This window comes from Protobothrops mucrosquamatus, unplaced genomic scaffold (genome assembly GCF_001527695.2).
Source record: "Protobothrops mucrosquamatus isolate PMUCROS unplaced genomic scaffold, P.Mucros_1.0 scaffold4602, whole genome shotgun sequence".
In the NCBI taxonomy this organism is placed as follows: domain Eukaryota; kingdom Metazoa; phylum Chordata; class Lepidosauria; order Squamata; family Viperidae; genus Protobothrops; species Protobothrops mucrosquamatus.
This window is the reverse complement of record NW_015390505.1, coordinates 69,778-82,698: the sequence shown is the minus strand read 5'-3', so window position 1 is coordinate 82,698 and position 12,921 is coordinate 69,778. Positions and strand designations below refer to the sequence as shown.

Here is a 12,921-nt window from a genome sequence, read left to right as displayed (position 1 = left end):
CTGGGTCCTCATTTTACCAACCTCGGAAGGATGGAAGACTGAGTTAACCTTGAGCCGGTCAGGATCGAACTGCTGGTGGTTGGCAGTCAGCAGAATTAGCCTGCAATACTGCCTTTTAACCACTGCGCCACCACAGCTGTCTATATATCTATCTATTTATAATGTTATATATCTCTATATAATAGATAAATAACAAATCTGACTGAAGTTTTCAGGCCTGCCTTTCCGAGAATATGAGCTACTAAATTCCAGGCAATATATTTGGATTATTTTTGTCCCAGGGATTCTTTAGACAAAAGGAGATTTGATTGTTTTTCATACATGTTTGGGGCATGTTGGCATCGTGGAAGGATTAATAAATAAATAACCTTCTTAGTGTTGGAGAGATAATAATAATTAAAGCTAGTGTGCTTTTCTTTTTGTTTTCTGTTCAAGTAACACCTGTATATTTTCCAGAACCTTGTATCTGGTAGTAAAATGGAGGATTCTGGATCCAGGATTAATTTGCAGCCTTAGTTTTTTTATACTGTATTACCTTTTAGCAGTTTCCTTCATCATAAACACAAGCTCATTTTTAATTTAAATATATCTGTGTCCAGATTGTTAAATTTGCTCATGGTCCATTCAACAAACAAATAGAATGACAAATTTAGATGTACTTGTCTATGTTGCTTGCGTGCATTTTAATTGCCCTCCTAGAGTATAATTTTGTGTAAAGTATTTTATTCTGCTTCACTGAGCTGGAAAATAGAAGCATCCCAAATAATTATCTTAGTAATTAGAATTATTGGAATATTTCAGTCAATGACAGATAATAACTTTTTAAGTTTCAGAGAAGGCCCCCACCCCCCATTCCTCAAGAAGAGGATGAGGAAGAAGAAGAAGAAGAAGAAGAAGTGGCAATTGCCATGTATGATTTTGAGCCCACGGAGCTTCATGATTTGAGATTAGAAAAGGGTCAAGAATATATCATAATGGAAAAAAATGACATCCACTGGTGGAAAGCAAAAGATAAATATGGGTAAGGAATGCAATTATCTGGTTTAATTTTAAGCATAGGCAGAAATAGTTGCAGACATCCCAACACCCATGGAACATTCTGGATACCGGCAGCTTGCCGATATCCCAGCACCCATGGAACATTCTGGATACCGGCAGCTTGCAGACATCCCAGCACCCATGGAACATTCTGGATACTGGCACCTACAACAGGCCTAAACCAGGGGTGGGCAACCTTGGCTCTTTTATGACTCGTGGACTTCAACTCCCAGAATTCCTGAGCCAGCCATGCTGAGGGGAAAGGGAGAGGTTTCCAAGCTGAGCCATGCTGGCTCAGGAATTCTGGGAGTTGAAGTCCACGAGTCATAGAAGAAGCAAGGTTGCCTACCCCTAACACATTGCGATCGTCTTTGTTGATAGTTTATTGTGGTTTCCATACCTCTGTAGTGTGCTTTAGAAAGATTAAAAGAGAAATGGGTTTTTGACAGAGGTGGGTAAATTGTTGTATTTTAAAATAAGTAGGACAAAGGTGGGTGAGGTTGCTTTTGCTAGACTGGTTTGAACTGTGCATCTTCAGGGTTTAAGAATAGCCACTGAAAGGGTGGCTTATAGGCACACCTATAGATTGAATTGTGGATAATATTCACAGACAGCTTATTTATTTCAAGAGGATGTAAAATCAATTTTAATAATAAGAACTAATTGCAACTGGTCTCGACTTACAGCAGTTCATTTAGTGACTGTTTGAAGTTACAGTGGTACTGAAAAAAGGGACGCATGACCATTTTTCGCACTCACAGCCATTTCAGCATCCCCACGGTCAGGTGCTCAAAATTCAGGCGCTTGGCAATCGACTCATATTTTATGACCGTTGCAGTGTCCCGGGAGTCATGTGATCATCTTTTATGACCTTCTGACGAGCAAAGTCAATGGGGAAGGCAGATTCACTTAACAAACCTGTTACTACCTTCACAGCTGCAGGGATTCACAACACCTGTAGCAAGAAAGGTCGTAAAACGGGGCAAAAGTCAATGAAAATTTCACTTAACAGAAAATTTGGGCTCAATTGTGGTCGTAAGTCGAGGACTGCCTGTAGTGTTCTGGCTAATTGGGGTTGGATCAAGTTGAGATCTCTGCTCTGCTGCCAGTATCCAGAATGTTCCATGGGTGCTGGGATGTCTGCAAGCTGCCGGTATCCAGAATGTTCCATGGGTGCTGGGATGTCTGCAAGCTGCCGGTATCCAGAATGTTCCATGGGTGCTGGGATGTCGGCAAGCTGCCAGTATCCAGAATGTTCCATGGATGCTGGGATGTCTGCAAACAGCATTACATAGTAACTATAGATTCCCCAAATTAAGTAAAAAAAAGAAAAAGAAAAAATGTCTTATGTGAGACAAGAGGTCAGGTAGTATATTACAGAATTTCAGAAAAAAAATGCAAGTTCTTGTTCTTGGGGCTGATAATACTGAAATCTTATTTTGGGGGTGGTTCAGGAGAGAATGAGAGACAGAGAGAGAGAGAGAGAGAGAGAGAGAGAGAGAGAGAGAGAGAGAGAGAGAGAGAGAGAGAGAGAGAGAGATATCACATGACCCCGGGACACTACAACCATCATAAATATGAGTCAGTTGCCAAGCGTCTGAATTTTGGTCATGTTTTCCCCTCATGTGACCATGGTGAAGGTTCAATGGTCATAACTGTGAATTTCGAACTGTTGTAAGTCACCTGTATTGTTCCTTTTTATCATTCTAGAAACCAAGGATATATTCCAAGCAATTACGTAACAGGAAAGAAGTCCAACAGTCTGGAGCAGTATGAGTAAGTCAATTTTTATATATAGCAAATGTGATTTTATGTATTTTGACCATTTCATGGGAAATAGCTTTGAGACTCTGCATCTCCAGAAAGATGCTTAAAGAGTCATTCCTGGGGCTCCATATTATGCTTCAGCAGACAGTAGAACCCGTCGTTCTTAACATAGCAGCCAAATTGTCTCAAGGAATTGGTCATAGCCAAGTATAAACTGTCCCATTCAGATTCAGCAGTAAGTTGCCTTTTGAACTGCCTGATTAAAATGAATTTTATTTTATTTCATGTACTCTTACAGTTTGGCTTTATCATAAATGGTTTTATTGACTGTTTTTATTAAATATTGAAGCAAATTGAAGCAAAAGACAGAGGACATGATGGAGGTGTATATATACATACACATATATTAAGTGTCTAATGGAACACCCGGTCTACCTTTTTCAGGCAAGTTTTTGCCTTTTTCAGCTCCAATCTAGGAGCTATCCCAGGCAGTAGTCGCTACTGCGAGAAACCATTTCTATGTTAAATTTGGATTTTTGCCAAATCTTTTTGCCAACCTGTGGCCTAGAGGTTAACACAGTTGCCTAACATGCAAGTGGCCCATGTTCGAATCTCAGAAGGGTATGGCTAGCTGATGAGAGCTAAATAGCTCGAAATAGCTATACTAGTCTCCCTTTAACTCTTTGTTGGCAAAAATCCAAATTTAACACATACACATATACATACGCATACACATACACACACACACACACACGGTGTAGATAAATTGGACAGGGAGAAGCTATTTTCCCCTTCCCCAAAAAATAATAGAACTAGAGGTCAAATTGAATCCTAGAAAGATCACAAGAAACAAAAGGATTTTGAAAAAAATGAAAATGCATAATTTGGAATTTGTTTCCATGAGATATGATTCTGGTTACCACTTGGGCTGGCTTCAAAAAAAGAGTTGGATGGAAATCATGGGGATATATTTTGGAACATAGGCGTCAGATCCACACAGTGTTCCAGCTTGAATGCAAAAAAAAAAGTGCTTTGAAGTATGCAGAAAATAAATGTTGCATCCGCCCAGAACTCTTTAAAGCAGCTACTTTTTTCCTGAAACTGTGATTATCTTCTGCAGCTGCCTCAAGGGAAGAAATGCATTTGGAGGTGCAGACAGGTGCTTTGAAAAATGTATTTTGCCTTAAAGCCCTACAAAATGGTAGCATTTATATATAATATGCTAAACTTTTACTGGTTTCCTCTTTAGATGGTACTGCAGAAATCTGAACAGAAGTCAGGCAGAGCAACTTCTCAGAAATGAGGTGGGCTTAACATTATTTTGATAAAACAAAAAGAAAAAAAAAAGAATGACACATAGGTGTATACTATAGGTCAGGGCTTTTCAATCAGTTGTACGGGTACCACCTGTGGTACATTGGCACCTGGCAGGTGGTACGCGACCATCCTAGAAAAGTGGTAGCAGGAGAGGGGAATGAGCTGAACTGGTGGCAGCAGCGCACAAGCCTGAGCGAGAGACCGCTGGAGCTGCAGGGCTGTCAGCGCTCAGCGGAAACGCCAGGATCAGTGCCGCTTTCCAGCTGATTGGCGCTTCTTCGGGGCTGTCAGGGCTCAGTGGAAGCACCAGGATCAGCGCCAGGCTCCAGCTGGAGCTCGGCGCTGATCCTGGTGCTTCTGCTGAGCCCAGAAGAAGCACCGATCAGCTGGAATGTTGCAGCCTCTCCAGGGTCTTGTGATTTACATTCAGATGCCTGGCAACTGATTCATATTTATGATGGTCACAGTGTCCCAGGGTCATGTGAAGTGACCAAAACCTGCTGCAACCATCCAGTAGACGGGGGAATAAAAACCACATACACCCCACGTCACCCCCGCTGCCAATCTTCAACAGAAATGCTCACAATGAAAACCCCGGACAGGAGGAAGAGCGTTGCCGGGTGGGCAGGCAGGTGTCTTGCTCCGTTGTGGCTTGGGGGGCACTTTTTCAGTGCCATTGTAACTTCGAACAGTCACTAAGCGAACTGTTGTAAGTTGAGGACTACCTGTACTTTATTACTTTTTTCTCTTTTTGCGGGGGTCATCAAGTTTTTGACACCTTGCTAGGCGACTGGTGGCACTCGGATGTTGCCCTATCCTAAAAGTGGTACAATGGGTGAAAAGGTTGAAAAGCCCTGTTCTAATGCTTCTAAGAGAGGTGCTTTGTTCCTGGTAGCAATTTTTTTTGGGGGGGTGGATGGGTGTGGGGGAAGCCCCTTGTTAATGCAGGGTTAGCATTTATTCTGGTTGCAGTCCCTTGCAGTCGAAACGCCACATAAGTTTCATAAGTAAATTGTGAATCTTGCAAATCGGTCAACAAAGAATTCTGGTTGGTTTATAGTAAAGGTTTCATTTCTTTTTCTTGGATTTTAGGATAAAGAAGGAGGGTTTATGGTGAGGGACTCCAGTCAACCAGGTTTATATACAGTATCGCTGTATGCAAAATTTGGAGGGTAAGTTTCTGAACCCCGTGATGACAGCTAGTTCTCCCTTGCACATTAAAAAAAAATTCTTGTATGCTTACAGTGGTCTTAAGTGTGAAAAAAAATGGTCATAAATCACTTTTTGCAGTGCTGTTGTAACTTTGAACGGTCGCTAAACAAACTCTTATAAGTCGAGGATTACCTCTATTCCTTAATGTTCTCATCTTGTCCTTAAAAAATATATGTGTAATCGAAGAATCAAAGAGAATGATGGGCCTAGTTCTCAAAGAGATATTATACCTGCCACTTAATGCTGGCAGCAAATATTAAATCTTGCTTTGATCCTCTTTGCTGGTTTCAGAAATCTTGTCAGCATTCAAAAGTCTGGACTCTTGATTATGTCCCAGTGAATTAATGGAGCATGTTTCTGAGTTGATTTGGANTTTTATTTATTTTATTTTATTTTATTTTATTTTATTTTATTTTATTTTATTTTATTTTATTTTATTTTATTTTATTTTATTTTATTTTATTTTATTATTTTATTTTATTTTATTCTATTCATTTCATTTCATTTTATTATTTTAGCCCATCCTACTGAAAGTGACTCTGGCTGGTATAGAATAAAGCTAAAACGGTAGATAAATACACAAAATCACTTATCGTAATTATTATAAAAACATTTTAAACCTATAAAAACAGAACAAAACAAAGAAATTACAGACAAAAGGATGTTAATCATAATGGGGCCAACTCACAAGTTCACCATTCATCTTCCATAAACTGCTAAAAACTGAATTGTTTTCAGAGATGATTGAGACCTTACTTGATTGAGATTGAGAGGTTACTTGATTGATAAAGATTGTTATTTCTTGTTTTGATTGACTGCTTTTAGGTAATTACTGTGGATATTTTATTGCATGGTGTGAACTGCAGAAAGTCTTGTTGACTATGGCAGGCAGAAATTGGATGGATGGATAGATATATAGATAGACAGATAAATAGATATGAAAGAGAGAGGCTCATATTTAACTTTTCTCTTCATAAACCTGGGAATTTTAAGGAACAGCTACTTGTTTCAGCCAATTTATGTGTGCCAAAGAACAAAAATGACGCTAACAGACTTGTTTCATTGATATGTTCATTTTCTTGACATCCAGTCACCATTTTTCAAAAACCTGAATTAAATACATAGTCCTGTGATGTTTATTTGCTGCATCAAACTACTTAATTTGGAGTCACTTCAGCAGAGAAAATATTAAAAGTTTTTTCTTCTCCTCATTACTGTCTCCCTGTAGTTTCTACTCCCTAATGAGTTCTCCACCATTCTCCTCCAGGCTGTCTGACTGGGAATTAAACTTCACAGAGTAAATTTGCATGTGTGTTTGTAGAGTCCCACATTCCACCTTCTTGCATGCTTTTTCTCATTCATTCATGCCAGCTCCAGAAAAACAAGTTTAGGAACTAGCAGTAACATGTAGTTACACCCTAATAATTGAGCACCCTGAGATGGACAAACCTCTAACTATGATACCTGTACTAGTCACCATTACTCACAGGCATATAATATAGAGCAGTAAGTTTCACGCAGGGATAGACTGAACTAAATGCAAGATTAATAATCAGCTTCTTCAACCCATAACATGCAATATTGGTATGGTCTCATTGTCTCTAATGAGGATATCAGTCCGCCCTCCCCATTTCCCCCAAAATGAATGAAATTTGTATTCCATTCTTACAGGATAAAGACTACCAAACTGCTTGCAAAGAAATTTAGGGTTTTTTTCTTTTTGCCATGTGACTTTTAAATTGCTGATACAAATAACATGTGTGCATATGTATGTAATAGCAATAGCACTTAGACTTATATACCACTTCAAGTGTTTTGCAGCCCTCTCTAAGCGGTTTACAGGGTCAGCCTCTTGCCTCCAACAATCTGGGTCCTCATTTTACCAACCTCGGAAGGATGGAAGACTGAGTTAACCTTGAGCCGGTCAGGATCGAACTGCTGGCGGTTGGCAGTCAGCAGAATTAGCCTGCAATACTGCATTCTAACCACTGCGCCACCACAGCTGTCTATATCTATCTATCTATTTATAATGTTATATATCTCTATATAATAGATAAATAACAAATCTGACTGAAGTTTTCAAGCCTGCCTTTCCGAGAATATGAGCTACTAAATTCCAGGCAATATATTTGGATTATTTTTGTCCCAGGGATTCTTTAGAGAAAAGGAGATTTGATTGTTTTTCATACATGTTTGGGGCATGTTGGCATCGTGGAAGGATGAATAAATAAATAACCTTCTTAGTGTTGGAGAGATAATAATAATTAAAGCTAGTGTGCTTTTCTTTTTGTTTTCTGTTCAAGTAACACCTGTATATTTTCAGAACTTTGTATTTGGTAGTAAAATGGAGGATTCTAGATCCAGGATTAATTTGCAGCCTTAGTTTTTATACTTTTAGCAGTTTCCTTCATCATAAACCCAAGCTCATTTTTAATTTTTTATTTAAATATATCTGTGTCCGGATTGTTAAATTTGCTCATGGTCCATTCAACAAACAAATAGAATGACAAATTTAGATGTACTTGTCTATGTTGCTTGCGTGCATTTTAATTGCCCTCCTAGAGTATAATTTTGTGTCAAGTATTTTATTCTGCTTCACTGAGCTGGAAAATAGAAGCATCCCAAATAATTATCTTAGTAATTAGAATTATTGGAATATTTCAGTCAATGACAGATAATAACTTTTTAAGTTTCAGAGAAGGCCCCCACCCCCCATTCCTCAAGAAGAGGATGAGGAAGAAGAAGAAGAAGAAGAAGTGGCAATTGCCATGTATGATTTTGAGCCCACGGAGCTTCATGATTTGAGATTAGAAAGGGGTCAAGAATATATCATAATCGAAAAAAATGACATCCACTGGTGGAAAGCAAAAGATAAATATGGGTAAGGAATGCAATTATCTGGTTTAATTTTAAGCATAGGCAGAAATAGTTGCAGACATCCCAACACCCATGGAACATTCTGGATACCGGCAGCTTGCCGATATCCCAGCACCCATGGAACATTCTGGATACCGGCAGCTTGCAGACATCCCAGCACCCATGGAACATTCTGGATACTGGCAGCTTGCAGACATCCCAGCACTCATGGAACATTCTGGATACTGGCACCTACAACAGGCCTAAACCAGGGGTGGGCAACCTTGGCTCTTTTATGACTCGTGGACTTCAACTCCCAGAATTCCTGAGCCAGCCATACTGAGGGGAAAGGGAGAGGTTTCCAAGCTGAGCCATGCTGGCTCAGGAATTCTGGGAGTTGAAGTCCACGAGTCATAAAAGAGCCAAGGTTGCCTACCCCTAACGCATTGCGATCGTCTTTGCTGATATTTTATTATGGTTTTCATACCTCTGTAGTGTGCTTTAGAAAGATTAAAAGAGAAATGGGTTTTTGACAGAGGTGGGTAAATTGTTGTATTTTAAAATAAGTAGGACAAAAGTGGGCGAGGCTGCTTTTGCTAGACTGGTTTGAACTGTGCATCTTCAGGCTTTAAGATTAGCCACTGAAAGGGTGGCTTATAGGCACACCTATAGATTGAATTGTGGATAATATTCACAGACAGCTTATTTATTTCAAGAGCATGTAAAATCAATTTGAATAATAAGAACTAACTGCAACTGGTCTCGACTTACAACAGTTCATTTAATGACTGAAGTTACAGTGGTACTGAAAAAAGGGACGCATGACCATTTTTCGCACTCTCAGCCATTTCAGCATCCCCCATGGTCAGGTGCTCAAAATTCAGGCGCTTGGCAATCGACTCATATTTTATGACCGTTGCAGTGTCCCGGGAGTCATGTGATCATCTTTTATGACCTTCTGATGAGCAAAGTCAATGGGGAAGGCAGATTCACTTAACAAACCTGTTACTACCTTCACAGCTGCAGGGATTCACAACACCTGTAGCAAGAAAGGTCGTAAAACGGGGCAAAAGTCAATGAAAATTTCACTTAACAGAAAATTTGGGCTCAATTGTGGTCGTAAGTCGAGGACTGCCTGTAGTGTTCTGGCTAATTGGGGTTGGATCAAGTTGAGATCTCTGCTCTGCTGCCAGTATCCAGAATGTTCCATGGGTGCTGGGATGTCTGCAAGCTGTCGGTATCCAGAATGTTCCATGGGTGCTGGGATGTCTGCAAGCTGCCGGTATCCAGAATGTTCCATGGGTGCTGGGATGTCGGCAAGCTGCCAGTATCCAGAATGTTCCATGGATGCTGGGATGTCTGCAAACAGCATTACATAGTAACTATAGATTCCCCAAATTAAGTAAAAAAAAGAAAAAGAAAAAATGTCTTATGTGAGACAAGAGGTCAGGTAGTATATTACAGAATTTCAGAAAAAAAATGCAAGTTCTTGTTCTTGGGGCTGATAATACTGAAATCTTATTTTGGGGGTGGTTCAGGAGAGAATGAGAGACGAGAGAGAGAGAGAGAGAGAGAGAGAGAGAGAGAGAGATCACATGACCCCGGGACACTACAACCGTCATAAATATGAGTCAGTTGCCAAGCGTCTGAATTTTGGTCATGTTTTCCCCTCATGTGACCATGGTGAAGGTGCAATGGTCATAACTGTGAATTTCGAACTGTTGTAAGTCAATGACTACCTGTATTGTTCCTTTTTATCATTCTAGAAACCAAGGATATATTCCAAGCAATTACGTAACAGGAAAGAAGTCCAACAGTCTGGAGCAGTATGAGTAAGTCAATTTTTATATATAGCAAATGTGATTTTATGTATTTTGACCATTTCATGGGAAATAGCTTTGAGACTCTGCATCTCCAGAAAGATGCTTAAAGAGTCATTCCTGGGGCTCCATATTATGCTTCAGCAGACAGTAGAACCCGTCGTTCTTAACATAGTAGCCAAATTGTCTCAAGGAATTGGTCATAGCCAAGTATAAACTGTCCCATTCAGATTCAGCAGTAAGTTGCCTTTTGAACTGCCTGATTAAAATGAATTTTATTTTATTTCATGTACTCTTACAGTTTGGCTTTATCATAAATGGTTTTATTGACTGTTTTTATTCAATATTGAAGCAAATTGAAGCAAAAGACAGAGGACATGATGGAGGTGTATATATACATACACATATATTAAGTATCAAATGGAACACCCAGTCTACCTTTTTCAGGCAAGTTTTTGCCTTTTTCAGCTCCAATCTAGGAGCTATCCCAGGCAGTAGTCGCTACTGCGACAAACCATTTCTATGTTAAATTTGGATTTTTGCCAAATTTTTTTGCCAACCTGTGGCCTAGAGGTTAACACAGTTGCCTAACATGCAAGTGGCCCATGTTCGAATCTCAGAAGGGTATGGCTAGCTGACGAGAGCTAAATAGCTCGAAATAGCTATACTAGTCTCCCTTTAACTCTTTGTTGGCAAAAATCCAAATTTAACACATACACATATACATACGCATACACATACACACACACACACACACACACGGTGTAGATAAATTGGACAGGGAGAAGCTATTTTCCCCTTCCCCAAAAAATAATAGAACCAGAGGTCAAATTGAATCCTAGAAAGATCACAAGAAACAAAAGGATTTTGAAAAAAATGAAAATGCATAATTTGGAATTTGTTTCCATGAGATATGATTCTGGTTACCACTTGGGCTGGCTTCAGAAAAAGAGTTGGATGGAAATCATGGGGATATATTTTGGAACATAGGCGTCAGATCCACACAGTGTTCCAGCTTGAATGCAAAAAAAAAAAAAAAGTGCTTTGAAGTATGCAGAAAATAAATGTTGCATCTGCCCAGAACTCTTTAAAGCAGCTACTTTTTTCCTGAAACTGTGATTATCTTCTGCAGCTGCCTCAAGGGAAGAAATGCATTTGGAGGTGCAGACAGGTGCTTTGAAAAATGTATTTTGCCTTAAAGCCCTACAAAATGGTAGCATTTATATATAATATGCTAAACTTTTACTGGTTTCCTCTTTAGATGGTACTGCAGAAATCTGAACAGAAGTCAGGCAGAGCAACTTCTCAGAAATGAGGTGGGCTTAACATTATTTTGATAAAACAAAAAGAAAAAAAAAGAATGACACATAGGTGTATACTATAGATCAGGACTTTTCAACCAGTGGTACGGGTACCACCTGTGGTACATGGGCACCTGGCAGGTGGTACGCGACCATCCTAGAAAAGTAGCGGGGGAGGGGAATGAGCTGAACCGGTGGCAGCACCGCACAAGCCTGAGCGAGAGACCGCTGGAGCTGCAGGGCTGTCAGGGCTCAGCAGAAGCACCAGGATCAGTGCCGCTTTCCAGCTCATTGGCGCTTCTTCAGGGCTGTCAGGGCTCAGTGGAAGCGCCAGGCTCAGCGCCAGGCTCCAGCTGGAGCTCAGCGCTGATCCTGGCGCTTCTGCTGAGCCCTGAAGAAGCACCAATCAGCTGGAATGTTGCAGCATCTCCAGGGTCTTGTGATTTACATTCAGATGCGTGGCAACTGATTCATATTTATGACGGTCACAGTGTCCCAGGGTCATGTGAAGTGACCAAAACCTGCTGCAACCAACCAGCAGACGGGGGGAATAAAAACCAAACACCCCCCCCACCCCACCTCCACTGCCAATCCTCAACAGAAATGCTCTCAACAATGAAAACCTCGGACAGGAGGAAGAGCGCCGCTGGGTGGGCAGGCAGGTGTCTTGCTCCGTTGTGGCTTGGGGGGCACTTTTTCAGTGCCATTGTAACTTCGAACAGTCACTAAGCGAACTGTTGTAAGTTGAGGACTACCTGTACTTTATTACTTTTTTCTCTTTTTTGGGGGGTCATCAAGTTTTTGACACCTTGCTAGGCGACTGGTGGCACTCGGATGTTGCCCTATCCTAAAAGTGGTACAATGGGTGAAAAGGTTGAAAAGCCCTGTTCTAATGCTTCTAAAAGAGGTGCTTTGTTCCTGGTAGCAATTTTTTTTTGGGGGGTGGATGGGTGTGGGGGAAGCCCCTTGTTAATGCAGGGTTAGCATTTATTCTGGTTGCAGTCCCTTGCAGTCGAAACGCCACATAAGTTTCATAAGTAAATTGTGAATCTTGCAAATCGGTCAACAAAGAATTCTGGTTGGTTTATAATAAAGGTTTCATTTCTTTTTCTCGGATTTTAGGATAAAGAAGGAGGGTTTATGGTGAGGGACTCCAGTCAACCAGGTTTATATACAGTATCGCTGTATGCAAAATTTGGAGGGTAAGTTTCTGAACCCCGTGATGACAGCTAGTTCTCCCTTGCACATTAAAAAAAATTCTTATATGCTTACAGTGGTCTTAAGTGTGAAAAAAATGGTCATAAATCACTTTTTGCAGTGCTGTTGTAACTTTGAACGGTCGCTAAACAAACTTACAAGTCGAGGATTACCTCTATTCCTTAATGTTCTCATCTTGTCCTTAAAAAAAATGTGTGTAATCGAAGAATCAAAGAGAATGATGGGCCTAGTTCTCAAAGAGATATTATACCTGCCACTTAATGCTGGCAGCAAATATTAAATCTTGCTTTGATCCTCTTTGCTGGTTTCAGAAATCTTGTCAGCATTCAAAAGTCTGGACTCTTGATTATGTCCCAGTGAATTAATGGAGCATGTTTCTGAGTTGATTTGGA

General features: G+C 40.3%; 1 protein-coding gene across 1 annotated transcript in view; it reads left to right on the top strand.

The window, feature by feature from the left end:
* Positions 1–887: 887 nt before the first annotated feature.
* The window catches only part of TEC (tec protein tyrosine kinase), a 26,189-nt gene continuing 14,155 nt past the window's right edge, over positions 888–12,921 (top strand). The window contains exons 1-4 of the mRNA XM_015828519.1: positions 888–1,021; positions 2,749–2,814; positions 4,055–4,109; positions 5,215–5,294. Of these exons, the coding sequence (XP_015684005.1) occupies positions 909–1,021; positions 2,749–2,814; positions 4,055–4,109; positions 5,215–5,294 (314 nt within the window). The 5' untranslated portion in view covers positions 888–908. The remainder of the gene's footprint in view (positions 1,022–2,748; positions 2,815–4,054; positions 4,110–5,214; positions 5,295–12,921) is intronic.